Here is a 26,328-nt window from a genome sequence, read left to right as displayed (position 1 = left end):
CTCCACAGTAGGAATCAATAGATTATATCTAAAATCAATAAATCAGGAATAGCAATAAACATATGCAACAGGATATTAAAGTGTGGTTCTGTTTGCCTGTTTTAAAGGCCCCTTCAAAATAGAGGCCAACTCTTTCCCCATTCCAAAGCTAGACCACCGAAGCCCGACTTGGAAAGAGTGGCTGAAACACTGGGCTGTAACCCAAAGCTTCGCCACTAAGAGGGAGTCAGAACACTGGACGTGAAGAGGTCAGGGAGTTGGATTTTAGAGACGTTTCTGGAAAGAGCTGTTAGATGTACTGTGAGTCCCCCACACTACCATGGAGAAGGGTAGAGTGGAGTGGGCTTCTTTCCTCTGCCTAATGGGAATGACGTATGACCTGCAGTTCCTGGAGTTGTGGGACTACTCAGGAGCCCGGGCCTAGAAAAGACTGAAGGCATAAACTGACCCATGGGCCTAGCTGCACCGAGGCAGGTGGAATCTTAAGATCCCTGACCAGGCATCGAACCTGCATCTGTTAAATTGGAAGGTGGATTCTTAACCACTGGACCACCAGTCCCCATCTCTGTGAATTTGACCATTCTAAGTACTTTTTCAGTTTATTGTAAATAGAATCATAGTTTTTGCCATTTTTGTGACTGGCTTATCTCACCTAGCATAATGTTCTCAAGGTTCATCCATGTTTTGACATGTGTCAGAATTTCCTTCCTTTTCAAGGCTGAATAATATCCTATTATATGTATAGATTACATTTGCTCATCCATTCATCCATCCATGGACATTTGGGTTCCTTCCACATTTTAGCTATTGTGAATAATGCTGCTATTCTGTTTTCAGAATATTCTGAAAATATTGCTGCTATTCTGTTTAAACCTTGCTTTCAATTATTTTGGATATGTACACAGAAGTAGAATTGCTGGATCGTATGATAATTCTTTGAGAAGGAAATGGCAACCCACTCCAGTACTCTTGCCTGGAGAATCCCTTGGACAGAGGAGTCTGGTGGGCTACAGTCCATGGAGTTGCAGAGTCAGACACAACTGAGCAACTGACACACACACACACACACACACGATAATTCTATCTTTAGTTCTTTGAGGAACTGCCATATTGTTTCCCACAGTGACGGCACCATTTTATATTCCCACCAACAAGGCATAAGGATTCTAATTTCTTCACAACTTCATCAGTACTTGTTTCTATTTTTTTAATAGTAGCCATCCTAATGGGTGTGAGGTGGTATCTCACTGTAGCATTGATCTATGTTTCCCTAATGATCAGTGATATTATCTTTTCATGTGCTTACTGGCCATTTGTACATCTTCTTTGAAGAAATGCCTATTCAAGTCCTGTGTCCATTTTAAATCAGGTTTATTGCTGTTGAGTTTTAGGAGGTCTCTGTATAGCCTGGTATTAATCCCTTATCTGATATATGATTTGCTAATATTTTCTCCCATTGTGTGTGCTGACTTTGTATTAGGTTTGTCTTTTTTTTTTTTTTTTCCTTTTTCCAGCCATGCCACATGGCTTGTGGGATCTTAGTTCCCCAACCAGGGATTGAACCCAGGCCCTCTAAAGTGAGAGCACAAAGTCTTAACCACTGGACCACTGGACAATCCCTGGTTTATATGTCTTTTGATGCACAAAATTTTAGTTTTCATAAAACCCAACTTGCCTATTTTCTTCTCTGTTGCCTGTGCCTTAGTCTATGTAGGTAAAGGTCTGTCAATTTTGTTATCTTTTCAAAGAACCAACTTTTGGTTCCACTGATTTTTCTCTACTGTTTTTCTATTTTCTATTTATCTCTGCTCTAACTCTTATCATTTGCTTCCTTCCGTTAGCTTTGGGTCTAGTTTATTCTTCTTTTTCTAGTTCCTTAAGTTGTAAAGTTAGGTTGTTGATTTAAGATTTTTCTTGTTTTTAATGGAAGCATTTATGGCTATAAATATCCCCCTTAGCACCACTTATTCTGTCCCACGTCAAAATTATATGTTGTTTTTGTTTTCATTCATCTTTAAGTATCTTCTAATTTTTCTTGTGATTTTCTTCCTTAATCCATTGGCTGTTTAAAGTTGCTTAATTTCCACAATTTTGTGAATTTTCCAGTTTTTGTTGTTGTTGTTGTTATTGATTTCTAACCTCATCCCATCATATTTGGAGAAGATACTGTTTGATATCTATTTTTTTTTTATCTATTGAGGCTTAATTTGCCACCAAATGTAATCTATCCTGCAAAATGCCTCACGTGCATATGAGAAGAATGTGAATACTGATACCGTTTGGTAGAATGTTATATCTAGTAGATATCTATTAGGTCTAGTTGGTTTATTGTCTGAGTACTCTATTTCCTTATCTTCTCTCTGGTTTTTCTACTCATTACTGTGACTAGGATATTGAAGTCTATAACTATTATTGTAGAACTGTTTACTTCCTTCAAATCTAGCAATTTTTGCTTCACAAATTTTGAGAGTCTGTCATTAGGTTTATATATATAATTTTATATCTTCTTTCTATACTGAAACTTTTATAAATATATAATGTCTGTGTCTCATATGTCTTTTTGATTTAAAGTCTATTTTTTCTGATACTTGTATAGCCAACTCTTGCTCTCTTTTGATTACTATTTGCATGGAATATTGTTTTTCATGCTTTCACTTTTAATCTATTTGTGTCTTTGGGTCCAAAATTAGTTTCCCATGGACAGCAAATAGTTGGATCATGTGTTTTTATCTGTTCTGACAATGTTTTTTGATTGGAGTGTTTAACCCATTTACATTTAAAGTAATTACTGATAAGAAGGGACTCATGACTGTCATTTTGCTATTTGTTTTCCATATGCCTTAAGCTTTTGTTCTTCATTTCCATCATCACTGTCTTCTTTTGTGTTTAGTTTATTTTTGTAGTGAAAACATTTAAATTCCTTTCTAATTCCCTTTTGTGTATATTGTATAGCTATTTTCTTTCTGGTTACATGGGAATTACATTTAGGGATTCCCAGGTGGCTCAGTGGTAAAGAATCGGCCTGCCAATGCAAAAGAAATGGATTCAATCTCTGGGTAGGGAAGATCCCCTGGAGAAGAAGATGGCAACCTACTCCAGTATTCTTGCCAGGAAAACCTCACAGGGAGAGGAGCCTCGCAGGCTACAGTCCATGGGGTCACAAAGAGTCGGGCACGACTTAGTGACTAAACAACAACAGCAAACATAGGGATTACATCTAACATCCTAAAGTACCAACACTCTAATGTCAATTTAGCTTAACTTCAATAGTATACAAAAACTGCTCCTTTACAGCTTTCCCCATCTCTTTCCATTGTTGATGTCACAAAATTACATCTTTATATATGTGTGTCCCAAAACATAAACTAGTAATTCTTTTAAATGTATTAAATTATGTAGAAAATAAGATATGGAGTTACAAACAAAAGTTAGAAAATACTAGCTTATAGATTAATTCTTTTTTTCCTTTAAAGAAAAAAATCACAAATCTCAAATCACACAGGAAACAAAAGGTAGTTACAAACCATTGTTATGATAACACCAGCTTTTATAACTGCCCATGTATTTACCTTGATTGAGGTCTTTATTTCTCCATAAGCCTTCAAGTTACTGTCTAGTGTCCTTTAATTTCACCTTGCAGGCCTCCCTTGAGCATTACTTGCAAGGAACTTCTAGTGGTAAGGAACTCCCTCAATATTTGTTTAGCCTGGCACCTCTTAATTCCACCCTCACTTTTGAAGGACAGTTTTGCCAGATATGGGACTCAGTTGACTTTTTTTTCATTTAGAACTTTGAATGTATCTGCCCACTGCCTTTTGGCCTCTGGAAGTTAGATCTGTTTATAATCTTATTGAGGTCCCTTGTATGAGATGATTCACTTCTCTCTTGCTGCTTTCAAGCTTCTCTCTGTTTTTGAAAGTTTGACTATAGTGTGTCTCAGTGTGGGTATGAGTTCATCTCACCTGAAGTCTACTGATCTTCTTGGATATTTGTATTCATGAAGTGAAAGTGAAAGTGTTAGTAGCTCAGTCATGTACAACTCTTTGCAACCCCATGGACTGTAGCCCACTAGGCCCCTCTGTCCGTGGGATTCTCCAGGCAAGGATACTGGAGTGGGTTGCCATTCCCTTCTTCAGGGGATCTTCCCAGCCCAGGGACTGAACCCAGATCTCCCGCACTGCGGGCAGATTCTTTACAGTGTGAGCCACCATGTCTCTGATCACATCTGAGGAGGTTTTAGTCATTCTTTCTTTCCTTTTCTCCCTCTCTTTTCTTCTGGGACTCCAACAATGTGCATGTTGGTCCACTTGATGGTTTCCCACATGTCCCTTGGGCTTTGTTCATTTTTCTTTGACTTTTTTTCTGTTTCAGGGGCTCCATAATTTCCATTGTCCTATCCTCAAGCTTGCTGATTCTTTATTTTGCCTGCTCAAATCTGTTTTTGTATTACTCTGGTTAATTTTTCATTTCAGTTGTAGTTTTCAGCTCTCAATCTTCTTTCTGGATCCTTCTTTGGTTTTCTCTCTTTATTGATATTTCCATTTTATCCATACATTACTGTCTTGACTTTCTCCACATCTTCCTAAAGTTCTCTGAGCATTTTTAAGACAGTTGTTCTAAAGTATTTATTTAGTATACCTGCCATCAGGTCTTTTTCAGGGACAGTTTTCGTTTAGTTATTTCCTTCGAATGGGTCATACTGTCCTATTTTTTTGTGTGCCTTGTGATATTTTGTTGAACACTGGACATTTGAATCTAATAATGTGGAAACTCTGGAAATCAGGTTCCCTCCTGTCCCCAAGGTTTGCTGTTTTTATTGTTTGGGGTTACCATTATTATTTTTCTTTTTAATTTTTTTTAATCATTATAGGCTATCTCTGTGCCAAATATCAGCCTGAGGTGTAAACTTAAAGTCTTCTCAGGTCTTTTCGAGTCCTTCCCTAGTCATGCAAAATCACTTTCTTAATTTTCCTCCTATATGGTTTTGAATCTCCTAGTCTTTAACATCTGATTTCCAAAAAAGGAAAAAGGGAAAAATTAAAGAGGAGGGGGAAGAACTTGCAGCAATGGGGGAGGTATACAACATTGGCTGCTTACTTCTTTGTCTGCACGTCTGTGATGAGAAGCAGCAATCAGTGATCAGAGCACTGACCCCTGACTGATATTTAGAGGACAGTGCCCTTTTCAGTTCAGTTCAGTTCAGTTGCTCAGTCGTGTCCGACTCTTTGCAACCCCATGAATTGCAGCACGCCAGGCCTCCCTGTCCATCACCAACTCCCGGAGTTTACTCAAACTCATGTCCATCGAGTCGGTGATGCCATCCAGCCATCTCATCCTCTGTCATCCCCTTCTCCTCCTGCCCCCAATCCCTCCCAGCATCAGGGTCTTTTCCAATGAGTCAACTCTTCACATGAGGTGACCAAAGTATTGGAGTTTCAGCATCAGGAAGAAGCACAAGCTGGAATCAAGATTGCCGGGAGAAATATCAATAACCTCAGATATGCAGATGACACCACCCTTATGGCAGAAAGTGAAGAGGAACTAAAAAGCCTCTTGATTAAAGTGAAAGAGGAGAGTGAAAAAGTTGGCTTAAAGCTCAACATTCAGAAAACTAAGATCATGGCATCTGGTCCCATCACTTCATGGGAAATAGATGGGGAAACAGTGGAAACAGTGTCAGACTATTTTTTGGGGCTCCAAAATCACTGCAGATAGTGATTGCAGCCATGAAATTAAAAGACACTTACTCCTTGGAAGGAAAGTTATGACCAACCTAGATAGCATATTAAAAAGCAGAGACAAAAAAGAAGTGCCCTTTTGGCCCACCCTAATTCCTGCCAACTGTGTGCAACCTGCTCTAGGCATATGGTACTGTTGCTTGCACTGTGGTGGGGTGAGAGATGGGCAGCTGCTACTATACTAAGAGCTGAAATTGACCAAACTTAACCACAATTTACTTTCCAACTCTTCCCCTGTAAGCTGAAAGCCTCTGACAGATTTCAGAGTTCCAAAATAGCTACACCAGACAGACTGTACCAGTGCAACTGTTGTTCAGGTAAGGAAACAGATTCTTGGTGCTCTACCATCTTCCCAGAGTTCTCCTCCTAATCAGGACAGTCTTGAAGAGTACAGTACTGGTCATTTTATTAATTAAATTAGAACACAAATGTGACTAAAAGTGACTGGAGGCCTATCTGTTACCTGAGTGTGACAAGTCATGGGCCCCGCTCAAGGTTTCACCCTGTAAAAAAGCCAAAATGGAGGCCACAATTTGCTTTCATTTTTGGCCTCAGCATGCAGGATCTTAGTTCCCTGACTAGGGATTGAACCCATGTCCCCTGCAGTGGTAGGGCAGAGTCTTAACCACTAGACCACCAGGGAAGTCCTAGAGGCCACCTTTTGAATAAACCCCTGGACCAAACACTCATAATCACATAACCAAATCTTAAACTGTCCTAATTTCCTCAAAATGCTGACTCTGGTCTTAAACAAAATTTAAGTTTCCTTCGTGTCAGAGTGACTGTACAGCTTCTGAGACAATTAGTTACACACAAGAAAAGGTAAACAGTGCTACTATCCTAGAGAGAATATAATCACAATTTTTAAAAGTACTCCTTAATTCACATTTTATAAACTGAGCATTACGTGCTGAGAGCCAAGCTTTTAACCACTTTGGGTGTGAAGTCTCCCAGTTCATGAACAGTTTGTTTCTTCCTCAATAAAATATTCCTATCAGGAAAGCTCTCTGAATTTTCTTTTGACAATCCAAAGGGTGAAAAAGAAAATCCCCAAAGAGGTGACCCAAGCAAGTGGTGATGGAAAAGAATGAAGCTGTTTTAGAAATGCATCCTGCTGAAGTTTGTGCTTTAAAAAACAATGTCTATATGTGTGTGTTTCTTAGGCATAATGAAACCATTTACTGGAAGAAACAGCTAAAAATTTTTGGTGAGGAGGATTCAGCAATAGAGAATTGTGGGACAGGAACTGTCATTTTTTTTGTTATATGAGAACTACTTCGATTAAAAATATATATAATTATTGGGCTTCCCTGGTGGTCCAGTGGTTAAGGATCCGCTTTGTAACACAGGGGACCTGGGTTTGATCCCTGGTCGGGGAAGATTCCACATGCTGAGGAGCAACTAAGTCGGTGAGCTATGACTACTGAGCCTGCGCGCCTACAGCCCATGCTCCACCAGAGAAGTCACCAAAATGCAAAGCCCGCCCACCACAACCAAGACCCAGCACAGCCAAAAAATAAAATAGATAAATAAAGGTCTTTAAAAAACATAATTATGAAGAAATATTTTTAAAGACTAGCTGAAATTATACATGAGACTGAACATCCCTGAAAATGTTTGCCTCAGTTACACTCCCCTGGGGCTTGGTCACCTCTGACTGTCCACAGCATGACCACATTGGCCCCAGAAGTGCTGAATCCCAGGCACAGCTCTTTGAAACTATGGCTGAAATGGTGCTAAAAAACCTTTTCTTTTTGTTCTCTTCAGAACAAGTGAAACAGGGAATTTGCAAACAGATTCGCCTATGTCTTAGTAATGGAAAAGTGACTAAAGAGATATAAATAGCATGTGCACGCATGTGCATGTTGATACACACACACACACACACACAAAGTCCAGAAAAATGGCTTGGCTTGCAAAGACAGATTCTGATCCTTTCAGGCTACTCTGACCCCAAGGTTGGCAGGCTGGCTCCCGCACCAGTTTGGAGATGGCCCTTCTGGCTCCTGGCACTGCTTCTTCTCTCTCTGGCTCCTGGGGGCAGGAGCCCCACCAGGAAGCCAGATATGGCCCACTGTGCAGCAGCTAGCCTCCTAGACAACATATAAGACACTCTAACTCCGGCTCATGCCACTGAGGGCTCGCCCACTCAGCTTTCTCTCCACTTGGTGATCTGACTTCTCCCAGCAGTGAGGTCCAGCAGTCGCTGATGAGCTCACCTGTAGAAAAGGCACTGCCCACCTGAAGTGACCTGCTACTCTGCGTATGATGACACCTTTACTAGTAAAAACAAGGGTTACCACATAGTCCCTGTATTGGCTTGTCCGTTTCTGTTACTGACACTATTAGTTTCTTAACAGTGAAATGTAACTGAGTTTTCTTCTTGGGGGGGTGGGGGGAGCAAGATATATCACCAAATATGGCCAAAGTTTGAAACCAGAATTTAAAATACTGAAATAAAAGAACAGCTGGAACTCTACATAGTGATAAACAGTTCTAAATGAGCAAGTCCACAAAAGTAAAGGTTGACAGAGGAAAGCACTAAAATCAAAGCACAAACCTTATCTTTTCTCCATAATCAAAGTGATTGTCCTCTACAAGTTCAGTCCTGTTGATAAGACAACTGGTGGGGCCATGGAGGCTGAACCTAACCTGGAAACTACCAGCTGAAAAGCTTTAGTCGACAACAGTTTAACTGCTACACAACTGACAGATTAACATTAAATCTGACTGCATCAAATTGAGATTGTCTTTTTAAAAGACAGGTACCATAATAATAAAATCTAAAAGAACAAACCTACTAGTTGTAAATCCTAATAAAAGAAACTAAAGAATTAGCTGGGTTTCCTCAAATGACAAGAGCACAAGGAAATCAACAGTACAAATGTGCTGCGATGCAGCCTGAGGACCACCAGACCACAAAGACCCACAACCTGAGCTGAGCTGACCTGAGCCAACCCCAACATCTAACCCCAGGGCAGCAGCCCCTTTCTGCACCTCAGTTCTCCTGGAGGAGAGGCCTACTTACTGAAGATTTCCCCACTTCCGAACATATAGAAGTTAAAAAGAAAAGGATAAAAAATGCTTAGATGACACAGTCCAACTCAACAATCCAAGTCAGGCCCACGCTGTGGGAAACACACTGCTGTACCATTGGTCACCCCGTCTTCCCCATGATTTTCCACAGGGGCCCAGAGGGCAGAGTGCACCACTGCTGCTCACTCCTTCAAAGGAAAAACCAACTTCCTGTAAGACTGGTTTCTTAAAAACCAATCTCCTCCTCGCTCGCTTGCTCAGACACTGGGTGGTAGTGATGCTCTTTGAAGGTGTGCTTCAAAGGCCTTGGCCCAGGACACGAGCACAATACCTATGTCCTCATGAAAGAAACAATTTTTCACATCCTTTCTGAATGTTTGAGGAGCCATTTAAAACTCTGTGAACAATGATAAGAACAAGAAGTATATTGGTCAAGGATGTTCAGAAAATACTCAGGTGCACAGGAAAGGGTGCGGTGAGCTGGGGACATGACACCTGGTAAGCCACAAATACTCGGATTCCTTATTCTGTAGACGTCATGACCCAGGTCACTGGTGGAATTCCTAAGTTAGGCACGGCAGCCTGTTCTGCAAGGTTTTTGTTACAATACAGGCTAGTAATAGTAATAATAACAGCATTTAAGATGAAGAGTTGTCTTTTTGGTGCCACGCGAAAATTCAGGGTGCCTGATGGATAAAGGAGGCAAAGAGAAGAACAAGAAGCAGATGCAAGAGAGGAGACTGCTCCGAGAAGGTGACAGCAGCGTGTGCGGATCCTTCTCCGAGGCCTGTAGCCCAGGGACACCCGGGCCGACCCTGCCCACCCCACTGGCCCGGGGATGAAGCAGCGCTGGCTCAAAGTAGAGGTGGAATCCAGGAGCCCACCCGTACGCCCTTTCTTGCCTCCCTGCCTCCGCTCACATCATCCCCAGCTCTGTCATGTCTGGAAGCCCGTCCTCCGTCCTGTGCGCCTGGTTTTCAGCGCAGTTAAAGCACTTCATTCTCTGTAAAGCCTGTCCTTATCCCTCCCTTGGATGCCCGGCCACATTAAGCTACTGTTTCCAGCGGCCCCGGGGGCCCTCCCTGAACCTCTTTTACAAAGCTTGTGTTATTTTCTAGTTTCTTATTAAAGTGCCTGTCTCTCCCACAAACCTGCTAGTCTCTTGGAAGCAGAGACCCTGACTCGTGCCTGTTCATCCAGCACACAGTAGGTGCTCAGTAAGTGTTTGGTGGAAGATGGATGACGATGGGTGGATGAAGAAGAGATAAAGCACAGCACCCCGAGGCAGGGAAAGTTCTGAGATGCAAAGATCTAATCGCTCTCTGCCTACGTGCAGATAGAGGGCAGGAATGGGACACCAAGGACAAGCGCAGCTGCCCTCGCGGGTCCCCATCTCCAGCAATGGCGCAAACAGGGGGGCTTCTCGGATCTTTACCCAGGGATGCCAACAGCTCATAGTTCATCCGCATCACGTCTCTGTACATCTCCTTCTGCCGCTTGTCTAGCGCGCCCCACTCCTCCCGGGTGAAATACACTGCCACATCCTCAAACACCACCGGGAGCGCCTCCAACAGCCCCTCCTCAGAAGGATCCTGCAACAAAGAGTAGCAGGCGCTCAGTACTCCTCTCACGTCAGACACCCAGCGTGATGCTCCTGGGGTCCTGTTCACAGCCTGTTTCTCCTGGGAAGCCTGCCGAGAGGCCCAGACGCGCTCTGAGGAATTCAGCTATCCGTTGAAAGTCAAAGGTGCAAATGTGTGTAGCCCAGAGTCGGTAGGTAACAACACAAACCTCATCATGATCCTAGAATGAAGGGAAGATCCTTCCTCTTCTCTCTGGGAAGGAAAGGACAGTGCACTGAGGAACAGGGGTCTCGCAGAGCCTCGTGGCTGCACCCATCCTCAAGGGCACCGTGTACTCATCCACCATTGCAAAGGTGGCCGCTGCCTCTGAGCCCCTGCTGAGGCTCCCCATCAGGATGGAAAGAAGCAGTAAAACAAGTAAAGATGCTCCTGTTCAGTGACTATGTTAACACACACTTTACTGCTAAAGGAATTCAGGCTATAAAAGCTTGGACCTGTTTATTATCTTCTAATCCTAAAAACTGAGGGAACATGAAGGGAAATGAGCTCTGTCCCTTTTCTGGATTCCATAAAAATCCGAGCTTACTAACTTTATCTATGACGTTAGGAATGAGGAAAGCCTGAGCTCTTCTCACCAGAACACTAGAGGAGCTGCTCAAAATGACTTGTAGTAAAACCCCGTTTATATGGAGGGGAAGTTGAGAAAGGGGGACGGATCTGGTTACTCAGAGATTTCAATTAACACAGCTTCCCTGCAGGGCAATTTTCCAAAGAATCAGAAACTAAACCTGTTGCATTTGATAAAACAGGCCTGAGGTCAGAAGTGGAGTCTGGAGGTCCCAGCAGTGCAGCAGGGTGGAAGGAGAGCCCTGGGCTGGCGGCAAGGGGCTCAGGGGGAGGACAGCGCCATGAGCGCCCTTGGTCTCTGGCTACATCTTAGCTCTTGCCCATAAAGGTGAGTTTAACTATGATTGCTACACCCGCTTCAGTGCAGCATTAAAAAAACATTACCTAAATTCTGAAGAAACATGATTCCAAAGTTAAAGCGGAAACATATCTTTTACATTGATTATTTAAGAGCTTTGTGGCTGTTTTTGTGATTGTGGCTTGTTTCTGGAGTTCTGTGGTCATTTTAGATTCTGGATAAAGATGGCTTTTCTGAATGTAGCTGTTCTCTTTATGTCAGAAGTTAGAGTATTTGGCCCCACTAATATGTTTTGTTATCTACCAAAAGGAGATAATAGTAGTAGGGGGGTTGTGATCAATAAAGGAGCTGATACATGTAAAGCACTTAAAACAAGACCCGGCACAGCTGAAGCATGGCAGCCTATGGTAACATGATAATGTCAGTGGCAGCTACAGCTAAGGGAATTGTTCCACCATCATCGTGCAATATACATTGTTGTCAGCACGGAATCCTCCCCCTTGAGCCATCATTATAAACATATTACCTGGCCACAGGGTTCGGCAGAGTCATTACATAAAATGTTATCATCTGAGGAGCTGCGGACGTCATCAACGATTTCTGTTTGCCTGAAATCAGGGATGCGGTCCAGGTACAATGCAGGAATTGCTCCATTCCCTCCAGGGTCCCCCAGGGCGGCTCTTGAGCTGGGCAGGAGCTGGGCCACATTATCACAGGCCTCCAGAGGCCCTGGGGGGTAAAATATGGAATAATCTGCAGGGAAGAAGGGCCCCTGGCTGGCCAGTACATCACCAGACACCTTCTGGGTGCTCCGGAAATGGGCTGCCCAGCGGGGGTCCCGTGCGGCCAAGGCCTTGACACAGAACACGTGGGCCTTGCTCTTGGCGTGGTATTTGAGAGTCTCCACCTTGAATGGTCCGGTATAACCTTCTATTAATCTTGACCGCTTGTCCCTGACAGATGGGTATTCCCGGCAAGCAGAGCAAAAGAGAGCTGTCCGCTCCTCATTCATGACCAGCCACGGGAACTGCGCAAACCACGACTTCTGGATGGATCGGGGCTTGGAGGGTTTGCTGCTTCTTCCCGCACAGTCTCCCTGGACGCTGCCTCTCTCTGAGCTGAAGTGGGACAGACAGGCTTCCTTCTGAGGAGGCAGGTACAGCCCAGCTTCTCTGGATGGGCACTGCATGTCCATTTCCTCCATGAAGCCCATCTTGTTTTTTCCTTTAGAGAAAAGAAACAGATGGAATTTTCTCTGAAATCCTACAGGTTGAGTCACTGCAACTCAGAGGTGCTCAGATCCACGTTCTATGAAAGCTGGAACCACAGCCACAAAGTGACCCACTGTGCCTGTGTTTTCTCTCCAGCCCCCAGCCCCCAGGCCCACCTTGCCTAACCCCAAAGAAACAAATGGACTTTAAGGAAGTTCTTTTTTCCCTAATATAAAGGACAGATACACCTGGCCAAAAAGAGATCTCTAAAATTTCACCTGTGCAGCCTAAGACAGTGGCACAGCCTTCAAGAGAGCAGACTTATTTACCAGAGACTGAACACTGAACTTAGAGAATGTAGGGTTAAAGAGGTAACTGAAGCAAACACCACTACTCCACACTTAGCAGGAATCCCCCTCTTTGGTACCCTTGCCAGACAGGCATCTGCACTTGGCTCATGTATCTTCAGAGCGAGAAAGCACCCCCACCCTCTACCAAGCAGACAAGTTTGGCCCCCAGAGAGTTCTCTCGAGCTGCATCCATCTTGGGTGACATTCCCCCTGGGAAGGCTACTTCAGCACCCCTTCCGAGAAGTGGAAACTTCCAGGACCTCACTAAAATTTTTCTTCTTTAAGCTAAACCAGAAGTTTCTTTCTTCATGCCTTAATTGAAATGCAGCTTAGACACCTCTAACTGCTCTGGTGCCATTTCTCATGTACCAACAAGTTCAGATGCCCAGCGGGCAAGGACTTGACAGTATTTGCTCCAGGCCAATGGACCACAAAATGGTCTATTACCAATCCCGGAAGCACAAATCTACTAATAGAGTCAATAGGCCCAAAGTTAAGAGACAAACACAGCAAACACAAACCAAAACAAGTCAAGGCTTTGTGTAGTCCATCTGAGATAGGCCACAAGGGAGAGCAATCTTCCCTGATGCCATTCCTAGAGGAAGTAGGAATGAGGAAGAGGAAGTAGGAAAGCTCCACCTCCCCTTTCTCCGATAAGAGGGGCTGGGTTAATGCGGTCTCTTACACGGTGACAGATGCCATCTGGCCTGGCTCTGGCGAAGCCAATCCCTGAAGAGGACAGGCTCATCCAAGGAGGAAAGCAAACATCAATCCCCAGGACTTAGCGGCTATCCATTCATTCACCCGTTCATTCCTCAATCAGCTACTGAGCAACTGCTTGCCAGGCATCTTTCTTGGCACTGGGACTGTAGTAGTAAATGAGACTGAGTCATGCCTCCACGGAGCTTAGAATATATCGTTATACAGAAACATTTCCTCTCAGGTAGAAATACACTAAAGGGAGATGAGAGTACGGAGAACAAGGTGTGCATATCTTAGATCAAGTGACCGTTGGGGGAGGAGCAGCATTCGTGTGTAACTGGTGCACAGGTAGAAGAGGACCAGGCCAGAGGCCTGGGGCCCAGCTTCCTGCTCCCTCCCTCCAGCGAAGCACCCCTCCTCCCGGGGCAGGTCCACGCTCACCTGGGTTGGGGCTCAAGTGACTCCTCTGGCCTTGGACACTGGCAAGCCATGGCTCTGGCCCTCGCTCAAATTTATAGAACAGCTCTGGGCTGGCAATACTTGGTCCTGGGTCAGGAACAGAGAAAAGCACTATGAGGTGGAATCCAGGTCACACAGGTTAAAAAGGTTATAAAAGCTACTGGTTCAGAACAGAAGCTCAAACTCAAATGCTGAGTGGGACCAGACAATAATCTGAGGAAACCAAGTGCGGGGGGCAAGAAGGGGAGGCTGTGGATCTGAGCCCAGGTGTCGGGGCAGGTGCTCAAATTCAGGAGAGGCCATCAATCAGATGCAGGGTCAGCACGGCCAGACCATCCCAGTTATCAAGAGAAGCCAGAAATCATATTTCTATGTGAACCCCTCCATGGCTAAATACAGAAAACTTATTTAAGCATTTTAAAGAAGCCAAACACACACAAAAAAAAAAAAAAAAAAGAAAGAAAGAAAGAAAGAAAACAAAGGGGTAGACCAAATCTGGCCCAGTGTTACTTTGCAACTTCTGGTTTAAAAGAATCATCAGTTTTCAAACTTTTTAGTAGACACGAAGAACGCAACCCTTCCATCCAAAGAGAGCTGAGACTGTTGCCCCCATAAACCTTAGACAAGGGCCAAGGTGAAAAGAAGCAAAGAAAGGCATGGTGATGGTCATCAAATTGAAATCAGAAGAGTATATATGCACACAGACACAATGAACTACAATCACCTCTGTCCATGGTACCAGAAGTCTATCCACAGAAGCAGAGAAAGGACATTCAGCAAATAGAAAAGATGAAAACTATCTACTCGGGCACAAACTTTTAAGTTGTTTCATTTCATTAAACCGCTACAAGCCTGTGAAAAGGGAAAGCTAGTGAAGAATGACACCAAGCCTCGAAAAGGCTAATGGGCTTGGCCAGGCCTCGTGGCAGAGCCGGCACTGAGACCAGATCTCCATGCTGCAGATCTGAGGCTTCCTCCACCGCTGCCCACCGCCTCCAGTGTCCTCTGGGCACTGAAACAAAACCCACCTTCCAGCAGCACCATCCACAGGTGGGCCCCCCCTGCCCCACCCCTGCCCCAGGCGCCCTGGGATATGCTGAGGCATCCAGGTCTAGCCCTGGCATGCCCAATTTCCCCACTTCTCTTGGCCAGTTTAAGTGGAGAAGAGAATGCATGATGTGTGAATCCATAGTCAGGTAAGCCAGATAGGGGACTGAGTGGATAAACAGTGTCAAGATGTTGGGAAAAAAATGGTCGGATTCTAGACAATTCTCAAGCCTGTCACAGTCAGGTATGGTTGGGAATGCTGTGGGGAAGTGAACAGGGGCCATACCCAGGGGTGCCACCATCTTGTCAGAACCACAGATGTCCTTCTGTTGCTGACTCAGCAGCACCCACTCCTCCTGAAGCAAGTACACCGTGATGTCGTCAAACGTCACAGGAGCCTGGAAGGAAAAATGACACCAGGTAAGCACCAACTTCCTCCTGGGTCTTCCACGGCTGTGTTCACGATCACCTGAGGGCACCCCTACTCTGGGAACAGATCAGACTGGGGGAGGGGGCACCATCAGTCTACACACAGGACCGCACCTCATCGCTCTCCCCCACCGCGTGCAAGTCACAGAGGGAACGAGACCGCTTCTTCTAGGAAGGGCCACACCCTGGAACCAAAGTGCTGTAATGAAGGCTGACTCTGGACTCACAATTCTCTCCCTGCATGCTCCTCACCTGCTGTCCCACGGGACCCATTACTTCTCAGTCAGTGCATTAGAAACAACCAACAGTGCTTCTTTTTGCAAAATCTTGAACGTGGTAAATAGCCACTTAGGAAGATGTATCTGATTTCTGGAAATACTCAAATGTCACTGAGAACTATGTCTGTGAATGTGTCAATGATCAAGATGGGCAATGCTTTAAAGCTGAGAACTATATTCCATCGGGCTTGTAAAGGAGCTCGGTTCTGCCAGAAAGGGGCAAGGAAATTCAGAAAATGTTTCAAGGACTTCTGGATTAAGATGGCAGGTTCAACAAGTACACTGAATTTTGCTTCCTCCTTTTGAATTTAAGACACCCCCCTCCCATGAAAAAATCTCCAAATGAAACACCCACTAGGATGGACAACACAACAAGGGGACAATAGCAATATAATTTTGCTAACTGAAAAGCAGATGAAAAAGTAATAACTGAGCAGATTCAAGAAAACTGAATCCTCACCCAACAGTAGACAAACTGAGAAACAACCCAAGTTACACCAATAAATCCTCTAGAGACTCAGGCCCTGGCCGCCCCAGGAACCACTGGCCTAGGAGTGAAGGCAGCAAGGCTAAAATAACAAGAGCTGGGGGAAAACTGTTCACCAGCAAATGCCAGATCCCTTACACAGGCTCCAAGATGGCAAGACCCTCCCTCCCACATGCTCAGAGATTCCAGTTAGAATTCTGGCTTTCCATTGTTTAGAATCAGCAAACAACTGGACTACCAAGACATCAAGAAAAGGCTCTTACACATCTGACAGAGACCAAAACAGATGGGGGTGGGGGACAGGGGGAGGAGGAACTGAGGAAATGGATGTGAGGCAGGGAGGAAAACAATCTTTAAAAAAAACAAAAGTATCATCAATAGCCCCAGAGAAGTAAGATATTGCAGCCATGAACCAAGCAGTTATAAAAGAAATAATCAGAAAACACTCAGAATCTGTTGCTGGTTATCCTTTTAAATTTCGTACCACCAACATTTACCAGCTAGTCAAAGAAATAATATTAATAAATAAAATTTTCAACAACAAAAAAAAACCCCTCCCCCAAAGAAAAACACTTCGGAAAATCACATCCTTGGGGTATCGGCCCTTCCAAAGTGAGAACACTGAAGGGGACTATTTGGTAAGTCCAAATAGTCCAATGGCTATTTCCATTTATAGCAAGTTACAGTACATTTTTAAAAATTTGCCTGTCACTTTATATTCCAATTTTAAGTACATGAAATATCTAACTTCAATAAAGAAGCTCCTTGAGAAAAACAGTATACGTAAATCTTACCAGTCATTATTGATTTGTATATTTAAAAATAATTTGAGCATTTTTCTTGTAAGTCAATATTTACTGCAGAAAATTTAGACAGAAAGCCAAAAAACAAACAAAAAAAAAATTCTTTAAGATCACCCACAATCTCCCTAGTGAAAAAGAATTATATTGACATCTGATATGCAACTTTCCAGTCTTTTGTCTATGAATATGTATGAATGAACAGTTTTAAACAACAATGGAATTGTACTGCCAATGTGTATGTTTTAAATAACTATTTTCTCTCAGAGTGTCTTCCAAAGCAAAATGTGATTATAATTCCAAAAAACTGCTGCAAGCACGCTACAGGATGGGTTCCACTAAAAGCAGGCAATCAGACAGGAAACAGGTACACACAGGATATAGCCTAAGGACAGCCAATGTGGGGCGGGGGGATAGAAAACCCTCAAGATCATACTGAAGGAAGAGCCCAGGAGGACTACTGCATACCAGGGCGACAGGGCAAGCTGTTCCGATTAGGACAGGTCAGAGTGTGTGACCCAGGGCAAGCAGGGCTCCCTGTTCATTCCCACCCACCCTGCGTTCCTGAGGGACCAGGTGGGCATAATGAAACCTAACGGACCCATCACTCTGTGAGTGCCACAAGGATGAAGAACATGGCCAGGGCTGAATGTTTAGATACTAAAGAAGTATCTTCCCAACAAGAATGATAATTACCCTAACCCTGGTACCTCTCTTTTAACCAATATTATAGCAAGAGCCTTCTGATGACATGCAAAACACACACACACACACACACACACAAATCTGCTTGAACATGAGGAATTTCTCATTGACACAGACAGCAAGGAATATCCCTGGATGTTCTATTTTTGTGATTCTTACTGTCTATAAGGTAGAACTCTGAGTTCTGAGCCCAGCACCAAGTCCCCCCTAAGCCTGACTCCCCTTCCTCAGTTCTAGACACTGCCCCACCTGGAACCTCTACTACAGTCAGGTAAGTATAACTGTAATCACAACATGTATTATATCTTTCTTTCCTCCACACACCCAGTCTTTAGATTCCCCGATTCAGCCCACTTCCATCGACCCACTCAAGTTCCTACTCATAGTCCATCTCTCTTTCAAGGGATTTTCTGTCCACCAAGAGAAGCACTTTTGCGTCCCCTGAGCAGGAAGCCCTTATGACGCCTGGTGCTCAGGAAGCCTACGCTGATTATCTCATTTTAAAACCACCTTCACCATCACCACCCTTCTTCCCATCACCACCACAGGATTTCATAGGCATTTAATTCATTCGTTCACTGAACACACATTTTATTTGTTTCTGTGTGCCTGGAGATCCTAAGATAAAAAGACACTATATTTGTTAAGGAGAATAAAACCCCTTGGGAGGTGACAGACAACTGTGATGTAAGTGCAATAACAAAACTGGGTCCAGAGGCAAATGAGAAAGGAATAATCACTTCTATGGGAAGGGGAGGAGGTTTGCTGGGGGTCAGTGACTAGGAACCAGAGATGTTGTTGAGGCAATAAACACATACACAATAAATGCTCCTATTTGGCAGCACCAACAAGTCTCCCAGAGAACACAGAATGCAGTGTTCGTCACACCACCCACACATATAGCAGAAAGGCCCCTGTAGAGATGCTATTTTGAGTCATTCATTCAAAAAAATACTGAGAACCTATTACATGCCATATACTGCTCCACTTTTCTAGCTGGGAATATAGCAGAGAGTGAGTCAGCAAACATCTAAGTAAATAAATAAACGTGAGAATGTTATACAGTGATAAGGGTTGGGAAGAAAATGAAAGAGGATAACGGGATAGAGTGATGGGGAAGTCTTTGACCTCTATCCATTATTCTGCCAATGACAAGCAAGACACCCTACACCCAATCCTATAGGCCAAGACTGCCTTTATTTAATAAACATCACAAAATAGCATCAAAGGAAAATTCTAATAATAGATCAATAATACCTCACGTGAAATCCCAGTCTTCCAGCTTTGAGCCAAAAGAGTGATATCAAGAACGGAACTTTCTCTGGTGGCCCAGAAGGTAAACAATCTGCCTGCAATGTAGGAGACCCCAGTTCGATTCCTGGATTGGGAAGATCCCCTAGAGAAGGGAATGGCTAGTCAGAATGCCATGGACAAAGGAGACTAGTAGGCTACAGTCCATGGGGCTGCAAAGAGTCAGAAACAACTGAGTGACTAACTCTTTCACTTTTAGAATAGCACAACTATTCCACCCAGGCCTCAGTTATCATCACTCATCTGCAATGCATCTTACACTTCTAGTTTGTTCTGCAATCACTTTATCTTTGGATAACATTCTTATTCCCTAGGCTAAAAAAACTGACACACCTGGAAAAGGTGTCCTTTTGAGACACCCTGCAGTCAAGATTAGAATCAATAATGAAATTTCCAGTCCCCATGGTTTTCAATTAGTGGTTGGGTCTGAAAATGTCTTCCCTCATAGCTCAGTTGGTAAAGAATCCAAGGCAGCACACCCTGGTTCAATTCCTGGGTCAGGAAGATCCACCAGGGAAGGGATAAGCTACCCACTCCAGTATTATTGGGCTTCCCTTGTGGCTCAGGTGGTAAAGAATCTGCCTGCAATGTGGGAGACCTGTGTTCGATCCCTAGGTTGGGAAGATCCCCTGGAAAAGGGAAAGGCTACCCACTCCAGTATTCTAGCCTGGAGAATTCCATGGACTGTATAGTCCACTGGGTTGCAAAGAGTTGGACATGCCTGAGCGACTTTCACTTTCCTGAAAAGGACATAAAATTTCTCTTCCACTTCCCAAAATATTTGTATCTCTCTCTACACATACTAAAGACTAAGAAAGTCTACAAATGAACAGAATTGCTTGAAATCAACCTCAAATCACTACTTTCAATTTGCAATACCAATTATTTATAGCCCTTCTTCCCCACTACATTTTGCTTCCACTCTGTCCAAAATCAGGTTCAGTCTAAACTAAACCTCGGATATTACCTGAGGGCAAGGGCCATTTCCTTTACTTTTTTGGTATTCCCTAAAGCAGGATCTGGGGCTTCCCAGGTGGTGAAGTGAAGCTTCTCAGTTGTGTCTGACTCTTTACAACCCTATGGACTGTAGCCTGCCATGCTCCTCCATCCATGTGGTTTTTCCAGGCAAGAATACTGGAGTGGGTTGCCATTTCCTTCTCCAGGGGATCTTCCCGACCCACGAATCGAACCCAGATCTCCCACACTGCTGGCAGACTTTTTACCATCTGAGCTACCAGGGAAGACCTCCTAGGTGGCGCTAGTGGTAAAGAACCCATATGCCAATGCAGAAGCCATGAGACAAGGGTTCAGTCCCAGGGGCTGGAAGATCCCCTGGAGGAGGGCATGGCAATCCACTCAAGTATTCTTGCCTGGAGAATCCCATTGACAGAGGAGCCTGGTGGGCTACAGCCCTTAGGGTTTCAAAGAGTTGGACACAACTCAAGTGACTTAGCATGGTACAGCAAAGCAGGGGTCCCCCAACCTCCAGGATCTAATGCCGAATGATCTGAGGTGGAGCTGATGTAAAAATAATAATTTTTTTTAAGTACACAACAAATATAATGTGCTTGAATAATCCTGAAACCATCTCCTGCATCTGTCACCACCCTCTCCCTAACATTATTGCCCTCTGGTCCATGGAAAACCTGTCCTCCAGATAACCAGTCCCTGGTGCCAAAAACACTGGGGGCCACTGCCCTCAAGTGCTTAGCACGAGGCTGGCAGGCAGTTCACCTTCAATCTTTCTCTGGTTAGGTTGTGGGGCTTTAACGTCCTGGACTGTTTATAGGTTGTTTCATCTGGAAAATGCACTGTGGAGAGTACTGAGTAAGGAAGAGATGCTTAAGCAAGGAGTAACTTCTTTTATAAAATTCAGTCTTTCCCAGTATTCCCAGGAAAAAGTACAGCATCAAAATACCCTCCTGATCCTTTCTTTCTCTCTTTTGTCTGTGGGACCACCCTTCCAGGCTTGTCCATTTTACTGAGGTGAAAATTGCAGGAGAGTTCCTGGAGGAAAGTGGTCATTTCGTATTTATTCTGTACTTCCAGAATCTCCATCAACTTAAATCCCTGACCAAAAAAAAAAAAAAGAGCAATTCTGTAAAAGAAGAGATTCAATCCGCATTCGAAAACGTTTGCTGAAGACATTCCTCTTTGGCCAGAGAAGAAACAATACTCAAGAACTAGCATCAAAGAATATCCAGAAAGATCTTAGTCCCCAAAGTCTGCCATGGTCTCCAAGTCAAGAGCATGCGACCACGCCGGTCTTTACTGACAGACTCTGAGCTCTTAGCAATCCTACCAACTCACTTAACTCTATCTTCAAGCCCTCTTCCCCACCTTTTCCAACTCACGGCTTCTTGCCCAAAGCCTGAAGAAAAGTTTATGGGATATGCTTCTCAGAAATACTCAGATACTCCACGAAGTAGATAAGCTAGACACAGAAATCGGCAAGAAGTACGCCAGATGCCAGGTCTTTTTCTTCTCAGCCCCTTCTTGGGAAGAGGCATCTAGGCAGGGCCAAGCCCTCACCCTGCCCACCCCTGGCTCCCAGCAGTGGTGTCTTATCCAGCCTCAAAGCCTTAAAACACCACAGGCCTCTAAACGCCAACGGTGGGGAAAACGGGAAGCCCTTTCGCATTACTCCACTGAGCGGGTCACCCACCCAGCACCAACGGGGCGACCTCTCGGCAGAGCGCGGCTAAGGCAGCCGCGGAGGGAGGGAGCGGAAGGCTGCGCGGGACTCTCCCGGAGAGCGAACGAAGAGGCGGGCGAGCAGGCGAGTCCTTCCCTGCAAGGCTGGCTCATCTGCGCGGACTCCGCCTGTAGCGCCCGCCTCGCCGGAGCCCAGACCTGGGACCGACGGGAGGGGAGTGGCAGCCCCCGGGCCCTTCCAGGCCTACCTTCCCCGACTCCCTGGGCTCCATGGCCCCGCTTTCGGTGGCCCGTGCCGCCCCCGCCACTGCCGCCAGGCCGCCCCCTCCCCCCGCGGCCTGGCTTGAGGAGGCCGCCGCCACCGCCGCGACCACCTGAGGGAACCCGGATTCCCGGAGGGAAGGGCGCCCGAGAAGGAGGGAGCGCGGCCCGGAACCGGCAGTCCCTCCTCAGAGTGGGCGGTGGCGCTCGCGGCTCCGGGAGAGGCGCACGGCCGGTACTCGCGTCGCACCGGGCGAACCGCTTTACGGCAGCCGCCCAGTCCGGGGCATCATGGGAAGCGCAGTCCAGGCTCAGTAAGCGGCTCCTAAAGCCGCTTGTTGGCTTGGGGAATGCGGGGTCTCGGTTGGACAGAGCGGTTCGCTTTCTGCCCTCCCCACTCTCCAAGGACCGATAGTAAGGGCAAAGTGCTCTGATTGGGCTATAAGATTGCTTGTTCTTGCGTCTGTTCCCTCCCATTTTTGCCAATAACTGTAGTTGCATAGGACTCTCCTGTCGGGGTGGTCTGAGGAACATAAAGGGACAGAGGGTAAATACAGAATCACTGGGCATTGGAGCAGAAGTGTGCAGCCTGGCTTCCTCCCTCTCCACCCTCTCCTGGAAGCAGAGCTGGAGACCGGGGTTTGGTCCTGGAAAGTGACCCCAGAGAGCAGACCTTGGGATTTGGGTGGGTTAAGCAGGGAAGACGAAAAGGATGGATGCATTTCAAGGTCACTGCTGTGGGTATTGGGGGCTTCATTCCACTTCTAAGAATTATACAGAATGCCCCTCCCCATAATAGTCCATTGAACAATGGGGGGAGAGGAGTTCAGCATTCACCCACTGCTCCCATCCCCAGAAGTTGAGAGTTGCTCCAAGAGATAGTAACTGCACTCCGTCCTCACACTTGTACTTCTAGCTGTGCTTGTACGGAGGCCAAGTGGACACTGTCTGTGGTCAGAAAGCCCTGGGGCAGAAAGCAAAAGAAGCTTGAAAAGAAGCTATATAATGGCAAATCAGCAAATGAACAAGAATTCTCAGCACCATTAGTCATTTGTTGAGTCACTAAATTGTGTTCAGCTCTTTGCGACCCCGTGGACTGCAGCACACCAGGCTTCCCTGTCCATAACTATCTCCTGTAGTTTGCTCAGATTCATGGGCACTGAGTCAGTGATGTTATCTAACCATTTCATTAGTCGTTAAGGAAATACAAATTAAAATTGCAATGGGACACAACTTCATACCTACTGAATAGGTAATTAAAAAAATAAGAAAGACAGATAACAACAAGTGTTGGAGAGGATGTAGAGAAATGAGCCCTGGTACATTTCAGGGCAGAAGCAGGAATGGTGTAGGGGCAGGGGAGGGAAATGTAAAATGGTGCAACCACTTTGGGAAACAGTTGGAAAGTTTCTTAAGAGGTTAAACTTACCATATGACCTAGAAATTTCCACTGTTAGGTATATATCCAAGAGAAATGAAAACATGACCACACAAAGACTTGTATAGGAATGTTTACAGCAGCTTTAAATGTTTATAGCATGAGTTGGAGCAAGCTCCAGGAGTTGGTGATGGACGGGGAAGCCTGGCATGCTATATTCCATGGGGTCACAAAGAGTCGGACACAACTGAACGACTAATCTGAACTGAACTGATAGCAACTTTATTCATAGTAGACCAAAAACAAGAAAGTACTCAACTGTCCATCAACTGATGAGTGCGTTGATAAAATATGGCATATCCACACAATGGATTACTATTTAGCAACAAAAGGAAACAGGCTGTTGACACATGCTGTAATATGGAAGTGTGAAAGGAAAATAAAAATGGAGTTGGTATTGCCAAGAGAGCTCTTGAAAATGGAGCTGAGAGGCCATTAAAGACATGTGACTTATTCATTTCTCAGCCTGGGTGGAATCTGATCTTTTGACCTGATGAAGTCAGCCAGAATACCTGCCAGAAACTCAAGATACTAACCAGATCCTTACCCTAAAATATGATCATCTGTTTACTTCTTGGATCCACAGACAAAGCAATGTTGCATGCTACTTTAGTTAACAATAATTGTTGCTGCCATCAAGCCATCAACAACTGTAGCCACAGCCCCATGGTGTACCCTGAGGGGATTCAGGATGGAGGAAAACAGGGTACTGACCCTAAATAGTTAAGATGCATACATAGGGGATAATTTCAATGAACCCAGACTCTTGCATCTTCCCATACACAGAAAAGCACTATAATCATTAACTGGAGATATCAGTATTTTGTGATTAGCAATAATCAACTGATGTTCAGCTACATTTTTTTTTCCTCAGAAAAATCTATATATTCTAATTCCTCCACTGCCTCTTGGAACAGTTCCTCAGAGCTGTCTGAGAGGCTGTCTCCCAAAACATAGTCCTCAGTAAGGGCTCCAAATAAAACAGGCAATTTTTAGGTGGTGTGTTTTTCTTCAATTGACAGGCCTTCTTTAAAACGACTCCTGATTCTTAGTGTTAGTAGTGGGCTCAATCATGTCTGACTCTTTTTCAATCCCATCTGTAGCCCACCAGGCTCCTCTGTCCATGGAATTTTCCAGCTAAGAATACTGGAGTGGGTTGCCACTTCTAACTGCAGGGGCTCTTCCTGACCTAGGGATTAAACCCTCATCTCTTTCGTCTCCTGCATTTGCAGGCGGATTCTTCACCACTAGCGCCACCTGATTCCTTATCGACAACTATTTTCTGACTCACATCAGATTCAATCCACTCTCTCCAGGCAACTTTAAACAACCTCGTGGCTCTGTTTTTATTAGCCCCTGAGTCTTTCTCTTCCCCAGAACACTCCTTCAGGGTTACCCGTATCCATGTCTCCTGAATTGTAATTCTTAAGTTTCCCAATAAATTTTTTTTTCCAATAAATTTATTTGCAACCTCCTGCATTATTTATTTTGGTTGACAGATGAATCTCAAAATCATCATGCTAATACAAAGGAGCCAGACATTTATATGAGGTGTCCAGAATAGGCACATCTCAGTTCAGTTCAGTCACTCAGTCGTGTCCAACTGTTTGCAACCCCATGGACTGCAGCAGGCCAGGCTTCCCTGTGCATCACCAACTCCTGGAGCCTGCTCAAACTCATGTCCATCAAGTCAGCGGTGCCATTCAACGCTTTCATCCTGTTGGCCCCTTCTCCTCCCACCTTCAATCTTTCCCAGCATCAGGGTCTTTCCCCATGAGTCAGTTCTTCGCATCAGGTGGCCAAAGTATTGGAACTTCAGCTTCAGCATCAGTCCTTCCAATGAATATTCAGGACTGATTTCCTTTAGGATGGACTGGTTTGATTTTCTTGCAGTCCAAGAGACTCTCAAGAGTCTTCTCCAACACCACATTTCAAAAGCACCAATTCTTCGGCGCTTAGCTTTCTTTATAGTCCAACTCTCACATCCATACACAACTACTGGAAAAACCATAGCTTTGACTAGACAGACCCAAAGGCACATCTACTAAGGTGTAAAACAATTTAGTGATTCATTACCTGGGCCTGGAGGTGGGAAGAATGTATGGTAAATTCGCTTGAAATGATGCAAATATTCTAAAACTAGCCTGTGGTGATGTATGTGTGTGTTTTCTATAAAAGTCAACTTTTATAAAACTTTGTGTGTTTTCCATAAGTCATCAAAGTGTAACTCAAAATGGAGTGAATTTCATAGGATCTAAATTATATCTCAATAAAACTTTTCAGGAGGAGGAGAAGAAGCAGACCTCAGCATGAGATGAATGTATCTTGCATGGCAATGCCTGCCAGAGCTGCAGCTGCCATCAGATGGGGTGAGGGATGGGACCTGGGGCCCTAGAGATGTCTTGTACCAGAGATCTTAAGACTTTACATCCAAACTTTAAAGATGAGGAATCTGAGGCTCAGATATGGGAAGTGACTTGCCCAAGTTCACTAGCATGAGCTATTCACAGAGGTTTCCCAGGTGACAGTCCTTGTGCAGGTCCAGGCCAGGGCTCAGAACCCACCCTCCCACCCCCACACCCCCAGCCCACCTCCCCTCCCCTCTGAATCCTGGGATGCAGACTCTGTACACGGGCTTGCTGCCAATATCACTTTATTTGGAATATGTTAGAACTAGAGCAGGGATGTGGGGTGGGGGAGGGGGGGCCGGGCATGGGAGGAGGGGTCATGACGGCCAGGGCAGGCTTCATCCGGCGGAGCCGTCAGCGCTCTGAGAAATCACCTCCTGGAGGACAAATAAGAGGGAGATGCGCTATCAAAACAGGCAGGGTGATCGGCCGGGAAGGGATGGGGCTGGAGAGAGGGAGGGTGCTGAGCAAACTGGCAGGAGAGGAAGGGACAGCCGCCTGGAGG

The 26,328-nt window shown here is 44.9% G+C and overlaps 2 protein-coding genes across 6 annotated transcripts in view; both read right to left on the bottom strand.

Moving 5' to 3' along the window:
* Nucleotides 1–22,217, bottom strand: part of ZNF862 (zinc finger protein 862) — a 32,712-nt gene extending 10,495 nt beyond the window's left edge. For 2 of the 5 annotated variants that reach the window (XR_006334906.1, XM_043872231.1), the window contains exons 1-5: nt 21,965–22,215; nt 15,338–15,449; nt 13,987–14,091; nt 11,809–12,506; nt 10,210–10,366 (exon numbers count right to left, since the gene is read on the bottom strand). Coding sequence is in view for 1 of the 5 variants with exons in the window: in XM_043872231.1 (XP_043728166.1) it covers nt 10,210–10,366; nt 11,809–12,506; nt 13,987–14,091; nt 15,338–15,449; nt 21,965–21,988 (1,096 nt within the window). In the remaining 4 variants the exon portion in view is untranslated. The other 3 variants (XR_006334907.1, XR_006334908.1, XR_006334909.1) reach the window with 3 other exon arrangements.
* A 3,834-nt stretch (nt 22,218–26,051) lies between these two features.
* LOC122674625 (SCO-spondin-like) overlaps nt 26,052–26,328 on the bottom strand; it is a 53,585-nt gene continuing 53,308 nt past the window's right edge. The window contains exon 104 of the mRNA XM_043873138.1: nt 26,052–26,200. Within this exon, the coding sequence (XP_043729073.1) occupies nt 26,178–26,200 (23 nt within the window). The 3' untranslated portion in view covers nt 26,052–26,177. The remainder of the gene's footprint in view (nt 26,201–26,328) is intronic.

The sequence above is a fragment of the Cervus elaphus genome, chromosome 18, assembly GCF_910594005.1.
Source record: "Cervus elaphus chromosome 18, mCerEla1.1, whole genome shotgun sequence".
Classification (NCBI taxonomy): domain Eukaryota; kingdom Metazoa; phylum Chordata; class Mammalia; order Artiodactyla; family Cervidae; genus Cervus; species Cervus elaphus.
This window is presented reverse-complemented; position numbering and strand designations above follow the sequence as displayed.